At 38.2% G+C, this 26,513-nt stretch overlaps 1 protein-coding gene and 1 long non-coding RNA gene across 3 annotated transcripts in view; one reads left to right on the forward strand and one right to left on the reverse strand.

Moving 5' to 3' along the window:
* mtrex (Mtr4 exosome RNA helicase) overlaps positions 1-23,919 on the forward strand; it is a 28,834-nt gene extending 4,915 nt beyond the window's left edge. Inside the window, exons 10-28 of one of the 2 annotated variants that reach the window (XM_088070598.1) lie at positions 160-277; positions 387-518; positions 5,987-6,066; positions 6,536-6,646; positions 8,206-8,307; positions 9,448-9,573; positions 10,239-10,389; positions 11,458-11,630; positions 11,721-11,789; positions 11,866-11,991; positions 12,092-12,202; positions 12,318-12,506; positions 14,223-14,386; positions 16,975-17,080; positions 18,316-18,372; positions 18,464-18,626; positions 19,675-19,779; positions 20,888-20,983; positions 23,565-23,919. In XM_088070598.1, the coding sequence (XP_087926724.1) occupies positions 160-277; positions 387-518; positions 5,987-6,066; positions 6,536-6,646; positions 8,206-8,307; positions 9,448-9,573; positions 10,239-10,389; positions 11,458-11,630; positions 11,721-11,789; positions 11,866-11,991; positions 12,092-12,202; positions 12,318-12,506; positions 14,223-14,386; positions 16,975-17,080; positions 18,316-18,372; positions 18,464-18,626; positions 19,675-19,779; positions 20,888-20,940 (2,136 nt within the window). In that variant the 3' untranslated portion in view covers positions 20,941-20,983; positions 23,565-23,919. Of the gene's footprint in view, positions 1-159; positions 278-386; positions 519-5,986; positions 6,067-6,535; positions 6,647-8,205; positions 8,308-9,447; positions 9,574-10,238; positions 10,390-11,457; positions 11,631-11,720; positions 11,790-11,865; positions 11,992-12,091; positions 12,203-12,317; positions 12,507-14,222; positions 14,387-16,974; positions 17,081-18,315; positions 18,373-18,463; positions 18,627-19,674; positions 19,780-20,887; positions 21,561-23,564 lie in introns of those variants that run through there. The other variant, XM_042509839.2, reaches the window with a different exon arrangement.
* Positions 17,096-19,770, reverse strand: LOC148186172 (uncharacterized). Its single transcript, XR_015775085.1, has 2 exons — positions 19,638-19,770; positions 17,096-17,387 (listed from the first exon to the last, which is right to left on the reverse strand). It is a non-coding gene; the product is annotated as an uncharacterized LOC148186172 (long non-coding RNA).
* Positions 23,920-26,513: the final 2,594 nt, after the last annotated feature.

Raw genomic sequence — 26,513 nt, forward strand, 5'->3', positions numbered from 1 at the left:
TTAATCCTCTACAAGTCAGACTAGAAACAGACTAGATGTTTCTGGCCTCCTTTTACCCCAAGATGACTTTCTGTCTCCTAGTTTTAGATGTGTCCTTTGGGACCAGTCTTCACTTGATGTCCATGATACAAAACATCTGTTTTTTCTGCGTTTCCTTAGGGAGACTTCAGAGAGGACAATTTCAACACAGCTATGCAGGTGCTTAGAGACACAGGGGATTCTGGGAGCAGCGGAGGGGGCAAGTGGGACCCAAGAAACCGTAAAGGAGGCACTAAAGGTGCGTGTTTTTGTGTGTGCGCGACAGTTTTCAAGATCAATCTGTGCAAATGTCCTCGATCCACTTAAAAATTCATGTTCATCATTACTCACATTTATGATTTCCTCAGGTCCATCCAGTGTGTTCAAGATCGTGAAGATGATCATGGAGAGGAACTTTCAGCCCGTTATCATTTTCAGCTTCAGCAAGAAAGAATGTGAGGCCTACGCTCTACAGGTCGCCAAACTGGACTTTAACAGAGGTATGTGTATTTGTTCTGCCATTCAGCATACAGCTTTTATCACAACTTGTGATGTGTATCTGTAATTATTTCCACTACAACTCTTTACTTGGCTTGTTACTGTGGAGACTCACAACATGAGTGGTAATTTGCATTGTGCGATACTCCCACAAGCACTTGTTTAGTTTGAGAAGGTACATACACTTGTCCTGGAGGTTTTCTGAAATGTTTGCATTATGAAAGGTTGACGTCAGACCCTTGAGCCATCAGATCAATGGGAGGTGATGAGGTCACTACTGTTTTTGTTTTGTTTTTTCTCTTTGTTCATGCGAGTGTGATCATTTTGTGTGTTAAGGAGATTTAGCATGATAGACGTTGCGGATCCGTGCTTTTTGTGCAAGCATTCATTCTGCTGATTTGACTGTGATAATGTTAGAATATTTTCCAAATTTGCGAATGCAGCGTTGTGTTGACATGCGGAAATCCCAAATGTATGTCCTTTTTATACTGCAAAAAGATAGATACAGATACTTTCTATTAAACTGATATGGAGATGCTGTATTAAGATGATGAATTGTAGTGCATCACCAGAGGTCAGTGTCTACTGGTGGAACAGGCACCTGAGAGGAGAAAGATGGTGACTGTGAGTTGTGGGGATAACGTTACAAGCCAAATAAAAGAAAAATGCTCCTTCCCCTGTTAGGTAGTATTGCACCTATAACTTTATCTTGAGATGAATTCTTCCAGTTACCAAAACAGTTTATTAGCTGCGTGATTTAATTCAACACATCATTTTTGTTCAGCCTGCTTGTGTGTTGGTATCTGTTGTGGCAACAAATATCCTCGCTCCCTCGAGCAAGAATGGTGCTTATTTATTCATTATTCTATGGGCCATAAGTGTTTAAACCCAGCAAGACTTGTCTTAGATTAAGTAGACTGCATGAGAAACAGCATTGCTGCTAGACAATAATATACACGCAACAATTACTTCTATCACAAGAAGATCAGCTTTTATTTATTTATTTTTTTTCTTTTTACACAAAAATGTTGGAAAGGTGACGTGACAGAAGTGTATGGAAAATGGATACAATTCATGTCTAGTTCCAGCTATTTTTTAAACTGGCACATCTGTTATGCTAGCAATTAAAATCCCAACCTGTTGATTCAATCAGTAGTAAGTGGTCAAAGGTCTGCTCAGCATAATGTATCTCTCATAAGCCAAATTAATCTTTTATTTTTGTCTGTATCTGATAACTGACAGATGCAGTGAAATTGCAAAGTTACACTAAGAGCACATTTAATAATTGTAACACTTTTGTTTAGGTTCAGAGTTGGTGAGCAGGTTGTCTTTGCTCACCGAAATGCTAAAACAAATACATTTTTGTGACAAATTGCCGAGAGCTTTAGGCGGGGGGTGTTGAAATAGGGCAAGCGAAACCGCTCACCAAAATGCTAATTTGTTGGCAAGTGGAGCTGAGTGAATCCTCCCCACTGAGTGAGTGCTGTGAATGCGGCTTATTGTGGCTGCACAGCTGGTGCTGCTGTTTGGTCCAGTGGATAAGTGAAGTTGCTTCATGAGGACAAATCTCTGCACAATGGGAGATAATCCATCAAAAGATTGAGTTTGGCTCGCATCCACCTGCTTCAGGCTTTTACAGTGAGATGAAACATACTCATGAAGTCTTACTTGGGCAACATTTTCCTCCCTCATCTTGGATTGTTTTCCCTGCATTGTGACATTGTTATAAATGAGGAGGTTTGTTTTAATGCTGAGCTCTGCCAATACTGAAAGCCTTTTTTCTGTCAGCGTGGCCAATTTTTTCATTAATATTGCAAAAAAAAAAAAACAACACAAGAAATGTTAAAATTCTGCCAAATATAACTGCTCATTTCCAACAGTTTCTTGTGTTATGACAATTTTCTTGAACAGGCTAATTTTTCCTAGAAACTGAGGCAGATGTTATCCAGTAATAGCAGTCAGATAATTTTATCAGAGTAAAGAAAATTGATTGAGGAAAAATGTTGAAAGAAAAATAATCTGATTTGCAAAGAACTGAAATTATTTAATTAACTTGTTTGTTATTTAAAAGACATAAAGTGTTCGTAACAAAATGTGATTTTTTAAAATTTTATTTTCATGGTTGCACAACTCATTAGATTACCACATGCAGTTTGTAAAGATGTATATTCTGTTCTGTCATTATATCTGTCATTTAGAAACTCACGGGGTCCAATTCTCTCGAGCAAACAGTTGAGCAGCCAGATTGCTTAACCAGTGTTTGTAGGCAGGTTGTTGGTGTTATGGAGTTCGTCTGTTTGTGTGTGTAGGTGGGTTATAATAAGGAGAGGGAGCCACGTTGCTCTCCTGGTTTCTGTCATTGTCAACCAGCTACTCCTCTCCAGCCCCCTTCCCTCTATTTTACCTTTTCTATGTTGTGGTTTTCTTTCATTCTTCCATATATCCTTCTCAGTGTGTTTTTTTTTATGAACACTGAGACAAAGTCTCCCCTCTCGCTCTCTGTTTCTGCTGTGTGCTGTGACACATAGTTTCTGGGCAGTGTTTGTGGAATGGCAGAGGAGCCGTGTTGGAGTCAGGGGACCGACTGGTGCTGAAACACAAACCAGCTGACAAACGCAGAACTGCAGCATCAAACAGACAAATTTGAAGTGCTGTTGGTTCGTGCAAAGACTGACACATGGACACAGAGCCAGATTGTGTTGTTGGTGCCATGTTGTAGTAGTTTTGTGGTTGTACGACAGCATTATGTTTGTTTGTTTTTTGCCACTAATGGCCAGAGCGTGAGGTTGATGAAGTCTGTCCAACCAGCAGTTTGGTCAAAAGCCAAAGATTTCAGCAGTTACCCATCACATAGTTGTGAATTCAGTGGATATTTATGCTTCACAGAGGTTCAATTGTTGCCTTCAAGAAGAACTCCAGCAATTAAGTATTACACACTTTGTAAAGTTGGAGGATTCAGAAGTAGAGTTGGTCTGATACAGATACAGCCTAAAATGCTAGGTTAGCTATCGGCAAGTAGTGTGTCTGTCTGATAGGACCTGGAGTCCATGCAAAAATTTGATCCCACAATTACTTTACAAACTTACAAGTAGTTTTTGTAGCAGCAGTTTTTCCAGAAATCAGTCATTTTTTGCTGCTCTAAAACAGAAGCCTACACAGCAAGTTACGCTGTGATGCCACTGGCAACTACTGTTTAAAGGGTAGTTATGCCCATTTTCAAAATTTTATGTTTTTTCAATGGTCTAAGACAATCCAAAATATGAGTTAATATGAACATTTCTCTCCCAAATCCAAAAAAAACAGCAATTGGCTAACTTCTGTGGCATTCATTCTCTGTATTGATTTGTTCATGTTGTAATTTAAGACAGTTTTCCCCAGCTGGTAGGCTGTGGTCCAAAACTGGGTCGTGGGTCCATTCTGAATGGACCACAAGTAACGCAAGAACGTGTCAAGAATGTAAAAAATGCACTTTATTTTGAAGTACAGACCTACAGACTTTAAGGACCTCGTTTATCACACCAACCTGTCTTTTTCCAGTACCGCAACTATTTTATTGTCCTGTTCTTGGTATTATTTGGCCTTTAAAATGCTGCGTCTTTGCAGCGTCACTGGAATGATATGGTTGGAGTGCTATTTATTCACAAAGTTTTAAGTAATTGCACTTCTTGCATACATTTTATTACATTATGTTCTAAATCAATGTGTCGTTAACATTTTATAGAATAAAGTTAGGTAATTTAGGTGTGGACCTTGAACTAATGACTAAGGAGAAATCTGGGCCCTGTGGCTGGACCAGTTGGGAACTGCTGGTTTAAGCTCAGCCATGCCATACAACAGTGCTAACAATCATTTCACATACTTACAGAGTTACTAGTATACTGTTATTTGATCAGTACTTAATATCAACTGATAAGACAGTTCAGGTGTCAGAAAGGCAAAAATAGTATCGTAGCATCTCTACTTGCAAGAGACAGATTAAAGGGAATGAGGAAAGTTGATGCAGCAGATACTGAAATCCTGACTGTAAGTCCAAAACCACCTATATCCTGATCCTATCCTATACTTCGAATAAAGCATCTTTTTTCGTCTGTCTTTAGACCCTCCCTGACTGTTACAGAAACTTGACATCCTCATATGCAATGCAGGGTTTCTGCACAAGCTTGGAGTCTACAATATTATGCAATCATTTGCAAAGGCTGAGTAATACTCCTCATGATGAGTAAACATATCTTTAGGTGTAAAATCTATGGCGTTAGTCCATGTCAAAATACACTGAAACCACTCACCATCTTCCCATCAAGTTTGGATAGAAGTATCTGTTTTTGATGACCCTTTGGCCTTTCTTTTACCACCATCCGGTCAGTTTTTCCATTCGTACGTAAGAAACATAAAAAGCTTAAGGGCTGATTGCCATGGAATTTACTGAGTACAATGACGCTCCTCAGAGGTTTAACTGTTTCCTTTCTGGATGTTCTCTGAGCTTCCCGTTTGTCCCAAACTTGAGACTTCTGGCTCGCTGCTAAAATGGCTTTGAAGTAGATGTTTTGGCTGTTTGATTTTTTTTGATCAGGATGGTTTACCTCAGCCACGGACTTATCTTGGGCCGAGCTCCATTTTTACATTGGCCCCAGTGTGTGTTTTACTGTGGCTTTGTTATTATTAAACCAATAAAATAAGTCACATTGACACTGAAGTCATTTAACATCAAAAATAAATGCTGAGCTGTCCGACTTTGTGGAGGTCCAAGTTTGTGACTAACACATGCGCATAAGAAGGCAGGTTTCCCAGAATAGTTTCATGAACACAGAAAGACCTGTGACAAAGTTTCCACATGGACAGAGATAGCCAACCAGCCACTGCAAATAACATAATGTGATTAGCACAATAATAAGACACCGGTGGTTGTGGATCTGTTGGTACATTCATACATAGTGGATTCAAATATTAAATTGGCTAACCACGTGGCAGCATTTAACTGATTTCCAGATATTGTTTGTTTATGTAATAAGACCTCAGCCTTAATCTTTTGAATCAGTCTTCAATGAACAATATAAATATTTCGAAGTGTTTTTGAAAAACTGAAGAATAAATTTGAGAGACCATGTTTTTGAAGCATATGGCGGCAAAATCAGATAAAACTTGGAATGAACTCAGACTTGAAGCAAATGCAGCGGCATCATTTGCATGCTCGGTCCCTGGGTGGTTAAACTTTTCCTGCCAGCGATTTACTAAAAAACTCTCCCTGTTGTTCCACATTAACCACACATGCCAAGAAAAATTATATCTAAAACAACATTTCAAAATAACCCTAAAGTGTGTGTGAGTTTGTGTGTGCAGGCATGTTTGAGGAGTAGTTGAGGTTCAGGATGTAAGAAATGGCTTTCTGCAATTATTCAGAGCTTTTTTTTTTTTTTTTTTGGAACAGCTATGAGAGGCCTTTATTAAAAAATACACCACATGTTTGTTTCAGATGACGAGAAACGTCTGGTTGAGGAAGTGTTCAACAACGCAGTGGACTGTCTCTCAGATGAAGACAAGAAACTCCCTCAGGTGAGAAAGACTGAACTCTCAAGCTCTGTTTCCTTTCAACTCGTGATGTTTTTATGACCATCCAGGTTGCTCTTACTCCTCCTTTTGAGCCCAGTGCTGCCACCTTGTAAAGTTCAGAAAAAAGGCCTCCGCATTTCCTTCAGAATCATTTTCTGCTGAAAGAAGACAGTTAAACTGCCTTAATGTTAATAGCTGCACATGTAATATCAACACGAGCTCAAACACTGCTCCTGTTTTTCTGCCCTGCTGTGCTGACTCACATTATGAGAACCAGCCGTGTTGAGGTAACAGTTGTTAGTGGGTAGACCACTACGGCAAGAGCAAAGCCAACCATACATCACACTTTTCCACTATGAGGGTTAGATGCTTTTCCACTCTGTTTCTGTGGTGCTGATGGCTGTGAATGAATGAATGAAGTGGTGTAATTGTCACTAAAGCTTATTTAAAGAAATGTCTCGGTGTTCCTCAGGTGGAGCACGTGCTGCCTCTGTTGAAGAGGGGAATAGGAATCCATCATGGAGGTTTACTGCCCATCCTGAAAGAAACCATAGAGATCCTTTTCTCTGAAGGCCTAATCAAGGTACTGTCCTTTTAAGCACTGTGTTTGTACCATCGAAAAAGAATGTACTGACAGGACATTGAACTGTTTGCCATAGTCATTCAACGTGTACAAAAAAAGGTTATCATTGTTAGTTGTTATGGTAACAACACATATCAGCGGGGTTGTAAAGTGCGTCACACTCACTAGTTTAAGAATTCTATCTTGGCCTATTCTCAGACCTATTTTCCTTATTAAACTGAAAAATATCACCATGGTCCAATCCAAATATTTCTCTCTTACCAAACTAACACTAATGTTAGATTGATTGCCTTGTTAACTCATCATAAAACATGCTTCGTTAAAATGGTGAGGTCTTTTCAAAAGTTTGCGTTTTCATGCCCCCAAAGCGCCGACCAAAGTCCAAACTACAACAAAAGTTTACCGTTTCATGCAAGAACCGTTGCCATGTAAATAGCCCCTTCATTTTCTAGTTAGATATTCCACTGAGCCAATAATCACCAACTCTCGTTTTTATCAAAGTTAACCCTTAACTCACAGAGATAAATGTAAAAATATGCTGATCTACATGCTGTTCATCTGTGCCTCTCAGCTGTCCACTGAGCAGCTTCTCTCACTTGTTCTTCGGACGCATCTACAGACATCATGTTTCAATAATAATGCAATTAAAGGCAACGGAAGAAACAACAGTTACCATAACATTTTCAAGGTAGCAGTTTGTGCTTGTTTGGTTGTTACTTCAGAACCTCATTTCGGTGAATTTTTAATGTTGCGCATATTGGTTTGTTTATATAGAAGTTTATAGGGAAGTCAGTCTGCTGCAAGGGTTACAATGGCAATGATACACCTAAAAATGCCTGCTGCTGTGACCGTCCTGTAACGTTGATTTGATTGGGAATGTCGGTGCTGTTCTCATTCTATTACTGTGCTTTGTACATATAAATGAAAATGTGCAGACATCCATGGTTTAGTAAAAAGTTTAGTAAGTAATGTTGAGAATTGATAATTAAAAAAAACTCCAAGCAGATTCTTTATATTTGCACAAAACTAATTAAAGCTACACTGTGAGATTTTTCACCTCTAGCAGTGTTATGGAGCAGTGTTTTTATGACCTGTGTCCTTCTGCCTGTTTTACGCTACAGATGTAAACACTGCAAAATTTTAAAATTGGTCTCTTTGGGCACAGGAGGAGGAAAAAGTAGAGTTTCGATATATTGATCTTATTAGTATAATGGCTTATAAGTCCTCAGAGGCTTGTAAATATGTGCCTGAAGTCTGAAGCTCCTTTTATACATGATTTGCATGTTTTTTTGAAGAGCACTAGCTTTTTCTTTTTGAGTGCATGCCAATTATTATTATTATTCAGTTTTTTGGATTTGTGTTCTTCGTTATGAATTTAAAATAAATTTCAACATATTTGTTAGACCTCAAGGATAAACACGATGCCTTGTGGTAAGAAAGACTGAATACAAACATATTTCAATTTTGCAAATGCGGATTTGATTGTGTACCCAAAATCATAATGACATGGTCATTAAATTGCAGTGAGATTGTCTTATTGCTTTCTATTCTCATTTCAGGCCCTGTTTGCTACAGAGACATTCGCCATGGGCATCAACATGCCGGCTCGCACTGTGCTCTTCACCAGCGCACGCAAATTTGATGGCAAGAATCACCGCTTTGTAAGAGCACATGTACACGCACAAACACACAGTTAATGTCACATAATAGGTCAATAAAGATAATTTGTCAAGAGGAAATTTTCACAGTAGATTTATTGGATTTTTTTCCCCTTCATCCAATGTTACATGCAACATCCTAACAAGTACATTATGTTGTGGAGCTGCAATTTCCATAGCTGTGGTTGTGGGAGCGCATAAGCCAGAAAATGAGCTAAGAAAATGTAGTTTATGTTCCTCTATCTTTAGAGAAGTTTTTCTGCATTTTGAGAAGAGCTGCAAGGCTAATCCCCTAGTTACTGTACCTTCAATGAGAAGCCAGCAGAGGAGTAAAATTCCCCATAAACTGTGCTATCTCTTTGAAACAACAGCTCTGGCTTGTGTGCCATGTGGAGCTGTCACACAGTGTGTTGCTCTGAGGCCTTTATAAGGTCTTCAAGCCCTGCAGCTTGCACCGCCACATAAACAGCCACGTATTGTTTATACGAGCTGAGGGCCGAGCGTGTGTATGTGTGGAGCTGCCGTCACTTAGAAGCACCCTTCATCTTCACTTCATACACATGGATTTCCAGCTCACATACACAAAGGCTTGAGAATGTGAGAGAGAAGGAAACTGCCCTCCAAAAGGTTCATCAGGAACATCTGGTGCCGCTGATGGTGCCAAAGCTCCACGCAGGCACTCACACATTGAAATACACACAATTCTCATTCCTCAAACACACTGTGTTTCAAATCAAGAGTTGATCCCATGGCATCAGCTCATTTCAACATGAAAATAATCTTATCAGTTTTTTTTTTTTTTTTTGCATTTTTATTGCTCAAAGGCCAGAAGATATTTGGAGATAATCAGAGCCATGTGCATCTCAGAGAAAAGTCCCAAGAGGCTTGCGGAAATCTGGTTCAGTCTCGTTACTGATGCAGATTCTTGGCTAGGCACTAATTGATGAAATACTTTGTCTATTTTCCCAAACATTTGGTTATTTTCTCATTCAAGTATGCATCAGCACAACATCACAATGCCTCTTTTTCCTCAGTAGTGTCACTGTTTTTTACATAAACAGATATACATTTTATTACAGGTACAGAAAAGCATTCACTAACACATTTCTGTTTTAATGTCTCGTGTGTTTTCATGTGCTCTAGATTACATCAGGTGAGTACATCCAGATGTCTGGGCGAGCTGGTAGGAGAGGAATGGACGACAGAGGAATTGTTATTTTCATGGTGGACGAGAAGATGAGCCCAGCTGTGGGCAAACAGCTACTAAAGGTACCGTGAATATGGCTGCTACGGTTGTTACGAGTTCAGTTTATTTTTCTGAATGCAATTGTTAGTCATCAATCACATTGTTACAAACCTCCTAAGTGCTGTCTGCACATTCTTAGAAGAGTAGTCCAACTATCCCATCAATGAAACATATTTCTCTGCTGACTTGCTGAGAATTTGTGCGGATGTTTGAATGGAAATTGTCAGAAGTGGCTCTTAAGTTGTTCTTTCTGTGGATCATTTGGCCATTTGATGCTCTATCAAAAGCTTGACAACTCACAGTCACAGGGAAGCCAGAGTCTCTCAGTCTGTGTTGGATTTGACACAGTTATTGCTGCTATAAATATGCTGCTGCATAGCTTTTTTGAAAGAGGCTGTGTTAATGTAAAACTATTTGTTGGCTCTGTCACAGTACTCAGCTCCCAGGGGGTGAAAGCTGTGGTTTATATCTCTGTTTCTGGAGGTTGTGATTGCAAAATCCTCCTCAGTGTTTAATTTTGGGAATGTGACTTAAGCCTGGTTTTCCTCAGACCTCGTACCTTCTTAGCCTTTTGAGAAAAATGCTAAAAATATTCTCAAAACATAATTAATCACAGCTATATAGTATTTTAAAGGAGGCATTTATTTTTTTCTGTTTATTTTTTTCTCTTTTTTGTTGTGCTGTGTAGGGCTCAGCAGACCCTTTGAACAGTGCCTTCCACCTGACCTATAACATGGTGCTCAACCTGCTGCGTGTGGAGGAGATCAACCCAGAGTACATGCTGGAGAAGTCTTTCTACCAGTTCCAACACTACAGGGCTTTGCCTGGCGTTGTGGAGAGTAAGCATTTTTTTCTATATTTCCTGCAGCATGCTCCAGGCTGGATGAACAAGTTACCTACAGAAAAACACAACTCTAAATTCTACAAATATAGTGAAATCTGCATACTTGATTGGCATATTTCAGATGTCTTTGGGTGTATTTTGCATAACTTAGAAACTGTTTGACAAGATATGCTTAAAACGAAAAGCACAGTTTTGACTGCAGTGTTGACACTGAGTCCACAACTAAAGGCCCAGACACACCAAACCGACATCAACAAACTAGTGATGACAAAGACTGACTGTTGCGTTGCCTCACGTCGCCCGTGTCTAGACCAAAAAGTTGCACTGAACACATCACTAGTCTACAGCCAAAGGCCAACTAGCACGTACGCTTTGCGCCTGTGAAAAAAAATAAGACAGGTTTAATACTGCAGTTAGCCAGTTAGCACAAAAACAACAAAACACAATAATATTAAGCATGCAATAGCAAACAGTAACAATAAGTTAGTTCTGTTTTTATTTTTGTGTGTGTTTTATTTACATTGATCTGTTATAGGGCAGAAAGAAAATTCATGTTTTTGTATGTTTTTTGATAAAATTTGAAAAAGGATGAAAGGTCTTCACTCCCTCTTACTAATTTTTGTACATGAAATACTATGTTCAGTGGATATGTCTGCTAGGATTTCTATTGTAGTTTTCTAAACTACAGCTACAAGCTAAGCTGAACTGCTGACTAGTAAGTTTAATCACTAATGACTTCCGATTTACCGATTCACGGATTTAACATGCTGAATTGGCCAACAAAAGCCGTCAAGAGCTTACTAGTACCATTAAGAACCAGGTTGTCAGATGATCGCAAATGGCCCAACATTGGCCAACAGCCGACCTTCGGCTTGGTGTGTCAAGGCCTTCAGACATCTGTCAGTATTTGGTGTCTGGCACTATTTTCCATATCATGAGGCTTGTTGCAGAAAATCGTCAATAAATGTTTTTCAATGTAAGATGCGATAATAAAACATTATCTGTTCTGTTGTGTTCTCATTCTAGTTTAAACTTTAATCATATTGCTGATTTATCTTTTTAGAAATTAAGAAGTACGAGGGGCAGTATCACAGCATTGAGATTCCCAATGAAGAGAGTGTGGTCACCTACTTTAAAATCAGACAGCAGCTGGCCAAACTGGGTAAAGATATACAAGAGTTCATCCACAAACCCAAATTCTGCTTGCCCTTCTTGCAGCCTGGGCGGCTTGTCAAGGTAACACTTCACACAATCGCAATTTGACAGCAGGACAATAATTATTCGTTTCGACATGTCATCTAATGACTCTTTATTTTCATCCCACAGGTAAAAAATGAAGATGCTGACTTTGGCTGGGGAGTTGTCGTAAACTTTTGCAAGAAGACTAACACAAAGGTAAGTTCAAGGTTATGTCATATGTATGTGAGTCAATTTACATGTGGCTGTGACTAATTTGCATTTCACCATTTAGACAAGTATGGACTCTGATCCACTACATGTGGTGGAAGTTTTGGTCCACTGTAGTAAGGACAGCGTAAATAATGCTGCAACTGAGGCCGCTAAACCTGCTGCTCCAGGGGAGACTGGAGAGATGCAGGCGAGTGCAACAAACACAAACATTAGTGTACATTAAATACACAAATATAACAGCATGTGTCTGTAGTTAGGGTGGCTGTAACTCTAATGTTTTTGTCCAGGTGGTTCCAGTGTTGCTCCATCTCCTGACTTCCATCAGCTCAGTCCGCCTTTATATCCCCAAAGACCTGAGGCCCTTTGACAACAGACAGCTCATGCTGAAGTCTATACAGGTGCAAAATGCAGCCATGTTGAAATGAAAAATAATGAAACTGGTCAAACTCAACAGAAATCAGGATGTAAATTGTTGCTCTTTCTTTCCGTTGCCTCCAAACATTTTGTCTGCAGGAGGTGCAGAAACGTTTCCCAGATGGCGTTCCTCTGCTCGACCCCATAGATGACATGGGCATCAAAGACCCTGCACTGAAGAAAGTTATTCAGAAAGTGGAGGCCTTTGAGCACCGCATGTACTCCCACCCCCTGCATAGTGACCCCAACTTGGAATCTGTGTACTCTCTCTGTGAGAAGAAAGCTCTGGTGAGGAACTTTATGGGTGCTTTTCAGTCTGCGGGATAGTTAGACGTCAGCCCTAGAAACTTTGCTAAATGTCAAACCTTACTGAAACCTTTTAAAAACAGTGACACAATTTGTTTTGTTACTATTGCAATATGAATTACTTTTATCTTTCCTTTTTATCTACTTTGGCTACAGTTTGTTTGATTTCAATCTATGACCTTCCATTGTGTTTTTCTGCCAGACATGTTGGCTTTGGTCGTATATACTCATACAGACAAACACAGGAAGAAAGCACAGACATTAGTCTTACAGGGCCGCACCCTGAGTTATAGGTCAGATAACAGAGAACCTCATCAGATCACAAAGACTACGTTTACATGCACAAATTGTTTTTTTTTGCTTTTATGCTGGAAAAGACAACATTCCCATTAAACTGTTTCCATGGCTAATGAAAATGAATATTAGGTTTTACATGTAGCCCTGCATACTTTGATTAACATGCCCTAACATGTTGTTCATCACATCGAAATACAGAAAAGTGGAACTGCCGGTGCTGCTCAATTGAGGTGTATATTCTGAATGTGCTGTATACATGTCTGAAGAAAGATCCTAAAACCTGAACAATACCGGTGTATCTCACATCGGAAATCGGAAAATGCTTCATACTGATAAAGGCCTAATTAAGAAAATCTAAACGGAATATGCTATTTACATGACCCGCATCAAATTCAGAATATTTTCTATGTAAACATAGGCAACGAGCAAATGGAAAAATATTCTTTCAAAAAAGTATTACTACAACAACAAAAAAGACCAAACACAATCAAACCCATATACCTGCTGTTGTACAGAAACAAAACATTTACTAACCAAAGTTAGTAGGTTTCATCTTCTGGGCATCATGGGTACGTGTACAAATTTCATGGTTATTTCCTTAACCAGTCACTGAGAGGTTCAGTTTGGACCAGTCGACAGACTGACAAAACCATTGAGTTGTGCTGCTAACAGGGCTGTAATTAGTCCCATATTAATATTTTGGCAGCACTTTAAGAAGCCAAGGAAATATAGGGAATAAAATGCTGGAGCTGTTTTTTATAATTTAGGATGTGCAGTTTTTGTGTGTGAAAGATTTCTTCACTATCTCAGATGCAAGCACTAGTTCGGAGAAGTTTGGCTGTAATTCCTCTGAATTCTTTGATTAATGACCCACATTGGTGAAATGTCTTGATGTATGTGTTTGGCTCTTGGTCTGTGAGGTGTGTTGTAATCATGGGGTAAAGGTTAAAATGGATAATGGACATCGTTGAGGAAAGATAACGAGGCTGATTAACATCTGCTGGCACATGACTCAAATATTTCCACTCTGTCACTATGACAATTAATGTTTCATATGATCTCATGTGCAAAACAGCTGGTAGTATCATAGTACTTCAAATCATTATTAAGTGTTTTCCACAAACCCTGGAAGAGCTTCTTTGGGTTTACACGAGGTAAAGGTTGCATGGTTTGGGGTGCCCAGTGGCTCAGTTGGTAGAGCAAGTGCCCCATATACAGAGGCTATGTCCTTGTTGCAGCAGCCGCGGGTTCAATTCTGGCCTTGACCTTTTGCTGCATGTCATCCCCTCTCTCTCCCCCTTTCACACTACAGCTGTCTTATCTCAAATATAGGCAAAAGCCAAAAAAAATCTTTAAAAAAAAAGGTTGCACGGTTTAACCAAGGGTATCTGTGTATTTTAGATTGCTGGACATGTTCGCACAGCCAAGCGAGATCTGAAGAAAGCTCAAACCGTCCTGCAGATGGACAAGCTAAAGTGCAGAAAGAGAGTTCTGCGACGCCTCGGCTTCGCCAGTCCGTCTGATGTCATCGAGCTGAAAGGCCGGGTGGCCTGTGAAATCAGCAGGTAGGAAAGGACAGAGCACACATGATTTTTTTTAGATGTGTTTTGTTTGCTGATAGTGTGGCTTCTACAAGGATGATAAGCCTTTTTAAAACCAGGTGGCTGAGCTGTTGTTTTAACACATCTATAGACAGATTGAATAGCCGAATTATATGTGCACTGTCATTGTTGCGTTGGCACAGTGGAAAAGAAAACATTGACACTGATCACAAAAGCAGAGATGTCTGGGTTAATCACTGTCTGCAGTCTAATGAATGAAGATTGTCCAAGTCAATTTGGAGGTTATTTGGTCTTAAAGCGCTAGCCTAAAATTGTTTATGACAGGTTTGAGGGAAACAAATACCTTCCTGCATATGCTAATTAATGAAACAGAAGGATTTGATAATGGAGATTTACAAAAGTAAAACCGATTTTACTGATTCACAGAGGTTTTCAAAGAGTTGAAAAATGTATGTTTTGTAGAGAATAATCTTTATTAGTTGTTTGGATACAAATATAAGCATCAGAATTGCCTCCAATGCTACCTAAAATGTATGCGTTGTTAGTCTGTGCACCAATCCAACCCCACATAATTGTTTTTATTAAACTTAAAACTAGTTTCGCAGATAAAACAGCAGTTTTCCTGGAAATTCAGGTCTTCCATGCTTTAAACTGCAGTCTACACAGCAGTTTGCGCAGTGCAGCCACGGATTGATGTATCAAAAGAACTGGATACAGCGCTGAATGCTGTGCCCCATTTATGGGAGTTACTCAGTTCACTTGCGATGGATTAAAACACCTGCATGATCTGGGGATGATCAGCACTACTTCTGCCTTCTGTGGCCCATAAAACATGCACAATAGAGATTTGTGGTGGCCGAGCAGCTAACTTTAGCTGGCCAAGTGGCTAGCTTCCAGTTAAGTGCTCTGCTAACTTAAATGGGGATACAATTATTTGATCACGTGTCCCCTCAAGACTTAAGAAATGTTATCAACCAAATGGATCAAATCACAATAATGAAATGAGTCATGTAACCGGGCTTATGCCAAAAAGAAATTTATTGACTTATTTACATAGTGTCTCGTCATTTCAGTCTATGGGAAAAACCCTTTTTAAGTTGCAAGTTATCATGTGATGGATTTAAGTGTTGTAATTCCAGTTTGGCCTCAACAATAATTGGCTTCAAAGCCTGTTACTCTTCCTTGAGGCCTGGCCACCACAGACAACTACTGTTGTATAGTCGTAAAGAAGAATGTATAAATATTGTAATGTTAGCCATTAGCAAAATGTCAGCAATCTGGCAACAGAAAAAGGGCAAGTGTGCAGTATACAAGGCTTTAGTTTCAGGGGGTGGCACTAGTATTTTCAGTTTCAACACCAGCATTGTTATAAAGCATTTGAAGTACGACAGGTCCAAAGCAGCGGAGAAAGATGTTAGTGGTATATAGCTGTTATTTATTTAATTTTTTAGACAATAGAATTGGATCAGTACTTGCTATTGGCTGATACAAGTTCAACTATCATAATCAGTAGGAAGGAAAAAATGTAAGCCAAACATTTCTAACCTTTATTTTAGTGGCATTTTCAAAAAAAAATAGTTGAACAGGATCTGCTGTACACATTTTCTGGGAACACTGCTTAAAAAGTGAAATCCTTTACTGTACAGTACAAACTTAAATTCAGGTTCATAAGTGAGGTGCCACACACCATTTCTGCATTGTTACTAACACTGTTTTAGTAGACGAGGGAAGACATGTTCAGATCAGTTTGATAAAGTAATAGTTCAGCGATGTCACTTGAGAGGGAGTGATGTTGTGCTCGTATATCGTCACGGCTGTGATTCGGTCGTAGCCACGAGGCCGCAGGCCGGGTGCTGAAGATAATCACAGCCGTGATGATATACAGCACAACACACGACCTCGAGGGTGATATTGCTTTTATACAACAGCTCTACAAACGTCTTTTATTTGTTAATAGTAACAAGCGACAACAGATTATGATTTGTTTGTTTATTTAATGATTTTTTTTTTTGGCTCTGCCGACAGAAATAGTTCCGCAACTGCTGGACGCGACAGCTGTTGCCTATCAGCACAAACATTTTCCCGCACGCTGCTTGCTAATCTGTGTTAGCTCGGTCTTCATGTTCTGCACAGAGCAGCTGCTTCGTATAATAATCATTTATCTCTGTTTTCAGTGAAATCCGTCTGTTAACAGACACTTTGGCGGTCTGTGTGAATCACATGAGTTAGTTTGATCAGACAGTTCATCTCTGCAGCGTGTCCGTTCACGGTCGTGATAGCTGGTTTACCCCCAGTTAATGAACGTTTGCCAAAACCCGTCTGTCACAGCTGCCCCCTCCTGGGCAACTAGCTGTTTGAACCTGTGCTTACACCATGCTATTAACGTATCCCACTTTCACTCTAACACTAATTAACGGATTTTGAACAGCCGTGCAGCGGAGTGATACATGCAGAGTTAAAAGTTAACAGTCCCAGTGATGTTGTACTCCTATATCAGCACTCATGGAATGCCTCTTGACCAATCAGATTGCTTGTTCTGAACTAACTGTTGTATAAAATACCATATATCATCATATCTTATCATTTTTCAGTGCTGACGAGCTCCTGTTGACAGAGATGGTATTCAACGGTCTATTCAACGATCTGACAGTGGAACAAGCCACCGCCCTGCTGTCCTGCTTCGTCTTCCAAGAGAATGTATAAACAAACACACACAAGCACATATAATTTATTTAATTCTTTACACAAACAGATATTAAGCCTTTCCCTGAACGCTGAGACAAACAGCTGATTCCCATTCTTCCCACACATTTGAGCTCCAGTCGCATTCTTGGTCTCTTCCGCTGCACTGCAACCAAAACAGAAACCTGAGGTTGATGTGTGTTTGTCTTTCCTAATGAAGCCTGCTCTCTCAATGAGGCAATCCAGCATCAGATGGTTTAACAAACCTTTTCTTTGGCTTTATGTCAGCTGGGCCCTCAGAGCAACAGAACACATACAGTATCTGTGTGAGGAGAGGGGACAATGACAAGCAGCTGTCATGTTTGCACACCACTACCGGACTGCTCTGTGTGTGTGTGTGTGTGTGTGTGTGTGTGTGTGTGTGTGTGTGTGTGTGTGTGTGTGTGTGTGTGTGTGTGTGTGTGTGTGTGTGTGTGTGTCTCTGTCTCTGTGTCTCTGTGTGTGTGTGTGTGTGTGTGTGTGTCTGTGTCTGTGTCTGTCTCTGTCTCTGTGTCTCTGTGTGTGTGTGTGTGTGTGTGCGCGCGCGCAGCTGTCACATGTCATTAAAAAGCATCTGCTGCTAGTTTAGCTTAGGATGACGGCAAAACATCCAACCTCCATGTGTTTTCTACACACTGATGACATCAAAGTGCTGAAGTAACCCAGCCAGATCTCCTCAGTGATTTGACAGTAGTAACCAGGACAGAAAGGAGTCTCCTTATCTCAGTGTAGACTTGAAAAATCCCCTAATGCCGTGATGAGCAAGGCACTGAAAACTGTCATTATAATTTTTTTAATCAGATTTTTTCAGTTTAATATAATTGTATATTGTGTTTGATTCAGGCAATTTGCACATTAAACATTTTAGACATTTGGTTTCTTTTGTTAAATGAAAAAGGCTTTGTGGCAAAATGTTTATATACTTCAAAATAAGGTGTCAAAAAGAATATACACGTACAGTCGGCTTGTGATGCTCTGATCCATTTCATACACTTGGTACCAAATCCAAAATTAGACAGTACGTAAAATAAAAAAGGCTTATTGGATTATCGCCTGTTTATATATATATATATATATATTTTATTATTTAGAGAAATGCAGTTATTATTTAGATGAGACTTCAAATTAACTTGGAGTTTGTCAACACAGACTACAAAACAACTGTTTGATATTTGATATCACAACATTAATGATGATGCTTTTTCCTTCAGGCCAGTGAGATGCCGAAACTGACTGAGCAACTAGCAGCTCCTCTGAGACAAATGCAGGTGAGACGACATGAAACAACCTGAATGAAAATATTTGTTTTCTAATCAATAAAAGTTTGAATTTGAAATGTTTGCTGTGGTTTTTCTTCAGGAGTGTGCGAAGCGCATAGCAAAAGTTTCTGCAGACGCCAAACTGGAAGTGGACGAGGAGACGTATCTAAGCCAGTTCAAGCCTCACCTCATGGATGTGATATACGCCTGGGCCAACGGCGCTACGTTTGCCCAAATCTGCAAGATGACGGACGTCTTTGAAGGTGGGCTATTCATATTAATATCCAACAGGAATTTTGAAATAGTTTTTAGATGTAAGTAAAATTTTGAGGTATTTGTGCTTAACTTAATCTTTCTAATTTTGTTGTACTTTAGAAAATACTGTAATACTGTACGAACTGTAGTAAAAAAGTTAAAGTACCTCCACATTAACCAGCTACATCAGTAAAATTCTACTTACACATTTTTGTGCAGAATGAGCACTTTTACTTGAATACTTTCAGTACATTTAGCTAAAAGTACTAATGTCTTTCATATGAATCATCCTCCACCACCACCGCTGAGATTCAACATGGCCCTCACAAATCCATTTCACTTTTACTTTCTACACTATCACGCACACAGTCGGTTGTTAGAGGATGATTATTGATTTACACAGCTCCAAATCTGTTAGTGTCCTCATACTTTCTCTGTCTGACTCCAAACAATGACCTCATGTTAAAAAACTTACATTTCATCATAATGAGGAAGTAATGTTGAGTCAAGAAAGGGAGTTTCAGATGTGCTTGTGTGCGTCAGTAAAGGAGAAAAAGAGACTTGATGATTCTTATAAACTAGCAATTAATATATTTTCCTGATTTTTTTTGAGTTTTCTCTTTGTCACTAATTATCAAAAAAAATAATTTCCTTGAATGAAATGTTACAAATTAACTTAAGTAAATAATTGATTCATCGTTGATTTATTATTGGAAACACAACTCTCCATATCGAATTTTTTTTATATGTTTGCCTTTTTCAGAAATTTAATTGACTAAAAGATACTTGGCAGTCACAGTTAATCACGATCAATTGGAAGTGTACAAAATAAGCTCTATCTCCTCATAATTAGTACCAAACTACAATTATTCCCTGGGAACGTACTGGAAATTATATTGAAATTATAGACCAGTAAGGATTGAAACTCTTGAAAAATATCTGTCTTGCCATCAAACGTGTGGTATGTTTTGTATGTGGCTACGTGATTAAACTGTGGAAAAAAAAGCAGATTAACACACAATAAACACTGTGTATATTTGTGTCTGCGTGGTGTAGGCAGCATCATCCGCTGCATGCGTCGTCTGGAGGAGGTCCTGAGACAAATGTGCTCTGCAGCCAAGGCCATCGGCAACACTGAATTGGAGAACAAGTTTGCTGAAGGTAAAAAAAAAAAAAAAAGACAAAGTTTTAATTTTCAATTTTCAAAAAAATCATGAAAACTTCATAGTATATTATGTCATTAAAACCTCACGTTGAACTCTTGTGTGCTTGGAATGCTGGACCAAGATATCTTTTTTCTTGCCCCCAATTCTCATAAAGTTGTGATGTTGGGAAAACATAAATTACAACAGAATGTTGTTCTTCTCAACCTATATTCAATTGAATACACCATAAAGACAAGATATTTATTGTTCAAACTGATAAACTGTATTGTTTTTTTTTTTTGTTTTTTTTTTACAAATATTCACTCGTTTTGAATTTGATGCCTGCAACATGTTCCAAAAAAAGCTGGGACAGGGGCATGTTTACCACTGTGTTATGTCGCCTTTTCTTTTAACAACACTCAATCAGCGTTTGGAAACTGAGGACACTAATTGTTGAAGGTTTGTAGGTGTAATTCTTTTCCATTCTTGCTTGATGTACGACTTCAGTTGCTCAACAGTCCAGGATCTCTGTTGTCGTATTTTGCGCTTCATAATGCACCACACATTTTCAATGGCAGACAGGTCTGGACTGCTAGCAGGCCATTCTAGTACCTGCGCTCTTTCACTACGAAGCCACGCTTTTGTAACACGTGCAGAATGTGGCTTTGCATTGTCTTGCTAAAATAAGCAGGGACGTCGCTGAAAAAGATGTTTCTTGGATGGCAGCATATGCTGCTCCAAAACCCGTTATGTACCTTTCAGCATTAATGATGCCTTCACAGATGTGCAAGTTACCCATGCTATGGGCACTAAAACACCCCCATACCAACCGAACGTGTTGCGGCATCAAATTCAAAATTGGTGAATATTTGCAAAAAACAATAAAGTTTATCAGTTTGAACATTAAATCTTGTCTTTGTAGTGTATTCAATTGAATATAGGTTAAAAAGAATTGGGGTTTGTACAAACATCTTCCTTAAAGGTGATAAAAAGAGCTGTGCTCATACCTGTAACAACAAAATATGGTTAGGGAAATTCATCTTGACTCAGTATGGCAATTCGGAAAAAAATGTTTGTAAAAGTTTAACATGTTTAATTTACTCTCAATTTCTGTGTATCTGCAGGAATAACAAAGATCAAGAGAGACATTGTATTTGCTGCCAGTCTCTACCTATGATGACGCCACAGCTTTCCAACACATGACGAGCAGCACTGGAGAAGTAATGCTGTTTTTTGACCTTATAGTTATAATTAATCCCTGATGGATGTCTTGGCCCTTTTTAAAAAAAAAAATCTGAGTTGTGCCTTTTCAATTGGCTTTTTATTTATTTTTCCTTAACATCTTTTTTTTATTTTTTATTTTTTTACCATTTTTCCCCATCATGAAAATTTGTTTCACTTCCGCTCTATAATGTCCTGTTGAGTTGTGATCCCTCTTAAGTTGTAATATCAATGACTGAGGATGTAAACAGAAATGTTTTTCATTTAGGTGAATGCATCTGCATGGAAAGAATACATTGAACATTCACGCTTTTGTTATTATTTTGTTTTACATAAGCAAAGTGGTTCATAAAATAATTTACATGATTTTTTATATATCTGGGCAGGAAAGTTGGCAAGTCTGCTTACATTTTGTGTGATAGCTCGTGATATGATACACTTACATGTAATTTCTGTTCATGTTAACAAGTAAAATGGCTTTTTTCCCCTTATATTAGACATTTGTACATATTTAACTTTTTTTTTCAATAAAGTTCTGTATGCTGACTTGTTTTTTTGCATACAGATTATACTAAAGTACATTGTTTCTGTTCACTTTATGTTTAGATTATTTCTAAGATACAAAGGCAGCTTGACTTTGACTGGATATGTCAAAAAAACACAAACAGCTGAAAACCACATAATATAGCATTCAGAGACACATCATAGCATGCTGTGTTATGTAGTTTACAGACGATTTTGGGACAAGTAATATTTTGATATTTTTCGTATGCCATTTTTGGTCTTGTCTTCAACATGCTATATTATGGCTTTTAGGTCTTTTTATGGCCCTTGCTTCAGCATACTGCGTTATGGCGCGTCTCTATGAGCTATAATAAGTGGTATCCAGCCATTTTTGGGACGTCAAAATTTGAGATTTTTGCCAAACTATTGTATGCGATTTTTGGCCATTTTTTCAACAAGCTATATTTTGAAATTTTGGACTTTTTTTGGACATTTTTTCAACATACTATGCTAAGGTACATCTCTATGAGCTATAAAAAGCTGTTTCCAGACAATTCTGGGACATGTCAATATTTGAGATTTTTACCATGTGATTTTTGGCTATTTTTTCAACATGCTAAATAATGACTTTTTTCCCTTTGTTGGCCCTGTTTTCAACATGCTACGCTATGGCGAGTCTCTATGAGCTATAATAAGTGTTTTCCAGCCATTTTTGGGACATGAAAAAATGGTGAAAAAATCGCATACTATAGTATGGCAAAAATCTAAAATTTTGACAACATGCTAAATTATCACTTTTTGGGCTTCTGTTGGCCCTGTTTTCAACATGCTTCACTATCAAGCATCTCTAGGAGCTATAATGGTAGCTTTCCATCCATTTTTGGGACATGTCACAATTTGAGATTTTTTGCCATACTATGCGATTTTTGGCAATTGTTTCAACATGCTATTTTATGAGTTTTTGGGCTATTTTTGGCCCTGTTTTCAACATGCTATGCCATGGCACGCCTCTATGAGGTAAAATACGCGGTTTCCAGCCATTTTTGGGATATGTCAAAATTTTAGATTTTTGCCATACTATTGTATGCGATTTTTGGCCCTGTTTTCAACAAGCTATATTTTGAAATTTTGGACTTTTTTTTTGATGTTTTTTCAACATACTATGCTAAGGTACATCTCTATGAGCTATAAAAAGCTGTGTCCAGACAATTCTGGGACATGTCAATATTTGAGATTTTTACCATACTATAGTATGTGATTTTTGGCCATTTTTTCAACATGCTAAATAATGACTTTTTTTCGCTTTGTTGGCCCTGTTTTCAACATGCTACACTATGGCGCGTCTATATGAGCAATAATAAATGGTTTCCAGCCATTTTTGGGACATGTCACAATTTGAGATTTTTTGCCATACTATGCAATTTTTGGCCATTGTTTCAACATGCTACTTTATGGCTTTTTGGGCTGTTTTTGGCCCTGTTTTCAACATTCTACGCTATGGCGTATCTATATGAGCTGTAATAAGCAGTTTCCAGCCATTTTTGGGATATGTCAAAATTTGAGATTTTTGCCATACTATAGTATGCGATTTTTGACAATTTTTTCAACATACTATATTAGGAGTTTTAGGCCTTTTTTGGCCCTATTTTCAACATGCTATGCTATGTCGCGTCTCTATGAACTAAACTAAGCTGTTTACAGCCATTTGTGGGACATATCAAGATTTGTGATTTTTTCCATACTATAATATGAGACTTTTGGCCATTTTTTAAAACATGCTAAATAATGACTTTTTGTCCCATTTATGGCCCTGTTTTCAACATGCTACGCTATGGCGAGTCTCTATGAGTTATAATAAGTGTTTTCCAGCCATTTTTAGGACATGTCAAAATTTGAGATTTTTTGCCATTTTTTCAACATGCTAAATAATGACTTTTTGGGCTTTTTTTGGCCCTGTTTTCAATATGCTACGCTATGGCGCATCTATATGAGCATATTTTATAGTTTATGTTTATTTTATTTAGTATCTTATAGCAACATGCTATAAAATACTATAAAATCTATGATCACCGACAGGTTTCGAAAGGCTGGACTGCTGTGTGATGAAGAGGACAGCACAAGCACAAATTCGCCTCGAGACGAAAGTGACACTGAGAGAGACAACGAAGGAGAGACAGAGAAAGTGTGTGATGAAGTCATTCAAAGGCTGTTCAATTCAGACACTGAAGAAGACGACTTCAGTGGTTTTAGTACGCAGGAGGAAGATGAAGATAGCGATCAATGACTTTTCTGGTAGGCTATCGGTCTATGGCTGGTAGACTGGTTATTTTTTTAATCAGCCATGTTACTGCCGAATTACTGCTGTGGTACTGCTGTGTTACAGGCACTATTTGTTAAAAAAGCATTTATTTCAATAAAGATTCAAAAAATCTTTCTGTGTACCATCTTTCTGTGTAAATATCTCATTTTACAACATGGACACCTGCGGCCTCTATTTGTAAAAAAAGAAAATTCTTTTTAAATTTATTGATGCAGCTTATGTTAAAGTGCGCTCAATAGTCCAAACATTACGGAATGCGATTTATGGCCATTTTTTATATGTCCTATATTGCGACTTTTTGACTGTTTTTTAGCACTTTTTTCAAGATGCTATACTATGGCGCGTCCACAAGAGTTAAAATGTCATGACATGTCAAAATTTGAGATTTTTATAGTATATAGTAGATAGTCTATAGCATGCGATTTTTCGCCATTTTTTCAACAAGCTAAATTATCGCTTTTTGGGCTTTTTTTGGCCCTGTTTTCAACATGCTATGTTATGGCGTGTCTATATAAGGTATGATAAGCAGTTTCCAGCCATTTTTGGGACATGTCAAAATTTGAGATTTTTGCCATACTATAGTATGCGATTTTTCGCCATTTTTTCAACATGCTAAATTAGCACTTTTGGGGCTTTTTTTGGCCCTGTTTTCAACATAATATGCTATGGTGCATCTATATGAGCTATAATAAGCAGTTTCCAGCCAGTTTTGGGACATGTCAAAATTTGAGATTTTTGCCATACTATAGTATGCGATTTTTCGCCATGTTTTCAACATGCTAAATTATGACTTTTTGGTCTTTTTTTGGCCCTGTTTTCAACATGATATGCTTTGGTGCATCTATATGAGCTATAATAAGCAGTTTCCAGCCAGTTTTGGGACATGTCAAAATTTGAGATTTTGCCATACTATAGTATGCGATTTTTTGCCGTTTTTTCAACATGCTAGATTATGACTTTTTGGGCTTTTTTTTGGCCCTGTTTTCAACATGCTACGTTATGGCGCGTCTCTAGGAGCAATAACAAGTGCTTTCCAGGCATTTTTGGGACATGTCAAAATTTGAGATTTTTGCCATACTATAGTATACGTTTTTTGGCCATGTTTTCAACATGCTAAATTAGCACTTTTGGGGCTTTTTTTGGCCCTGTTTTCAACATAATATGCTATGGCGCGTCTATATGAGCTATAATAAGCAGTTTCCAGCCAGTTTTGGGACATGTCAAAATTTGAGATTTTTGCCATACTATAGTATGCGATTTTTCGCCATTTTTTCAACATGCTAAATTATGACTTTTTGGTCTTTTTTTGGCCCTGTTTTCAACATGATATGCTTTGGTGCATCTATATGAGCTATAATAAGCAGTTTCCAGCCAGTTTTGGGACATGTCAAAATTTGATATTTTTGCCATACTATAGTATGCGATTTTTCGCCATTTTTTCAACATGCCAAATTATGACTTATTGGGCTTTTTTTGGCCCTGTTTCCCATATGATATGTTATGGCGCATTTATATGAGCTATAATAAGCAGTTTCCAGGCATTTTTGGGACATGTCAAAATTTGAGATTTTTGCCATACTATAGTATGCGATTTTTCGCCATGTTTTCAACATGCTAAATTAGCACTTTTTGGGCTTTTTTTGGCCCTGTTTTCAACATAATATGCTATGGCGCATCTATATGAGCTATAATAAGCAGTTTCCAGGCATTTTTGGGACATGTCAAAATTTGAGATTTTTGCCATACTATAGTATGCGATTTTTCGTCATCTTTTCAACATGCTAAATTATGACTTTTTGGGCTTTTTTTGGCCCTGTTTTCAACATGATACGCTTTGGTGCATCTATATGAGCTATAATAAGCAGTTTCCAGCCATTTTTGGGACATGTCAAAATTTGAGATTTTTGCCATACTATAGTATGCGATTTTTGTCCATCTTTTCAACATGCTAAATTAACACTTTTCGGGCTTTTTTTTGGCCCTGTTTTCAACATGCTACGTTATGGCGCATTTCTAGGAGCAATAATAAGTGGTTTCCAGCCATTTTTGGGACATGTCAAAATTTGAGATTTTTGCCATACTATAGTATGCGATTTTTGGCCATTTTTTCAACATGCTAAATTATAACTTTTTGGGCTTTTTTATGGCCCTGTTTTCAACATGATACGTTATGACGCATTTCTAGGAGTAATAATAAGTGGTTTTCAGCCATTTTTGGGACATGTCATAATTTGAGATTTTTGCCATACTATAGTATGCGATTTTTCGCCATTTTTTTGAACATGCCAAATTATGACTTTTTGGGCTTTTTTTGGCCTTGTTTTCAACATAACATGCTATGTCGCATCCCTAGGAGCAATAATAAGTGGTTTTCAGCCATTTTTGGGACATGACAAAATTTGAGATTTTTGCCATACTATAGTATGCGATTTTTCGTCATCTTTTCAACATGCTAAATTATGACTTTTTGGGCTTTTTTTGGCCCTGTTTTCAACATGATACGTTATGGCGCATTTCTCGGAGCAATAATAAGTGGTTTCCAGCCATTTTTGGGACATGTCAAAATTTGAGATTTTTGCCATACTATAGTATGCGATTTTTGGCCATGTTTTCAACATGCTAAATTAGCACTTTTTGGGCTTTTTTTGGCCCTGTTTTCAACATGATACGCTTTGGCGCATATATAAGAGTTATAATAAGCAGTT

Source organism: Plectropomus leopardus, chromosome 20, assembly GCF_026936395.1.
Source record: "Plectropomus leopardus strain MGB_pleo_1.0 chromosome 20, ASM2693639v1, whole genome shotgun sequence".
NCBI classification, from domain to species: Eukaryota; Metazoa; Chordata; class Actinopteri; order Perciformes; family Serranidae; genus Plectropomus; species Plectropomus leopardus.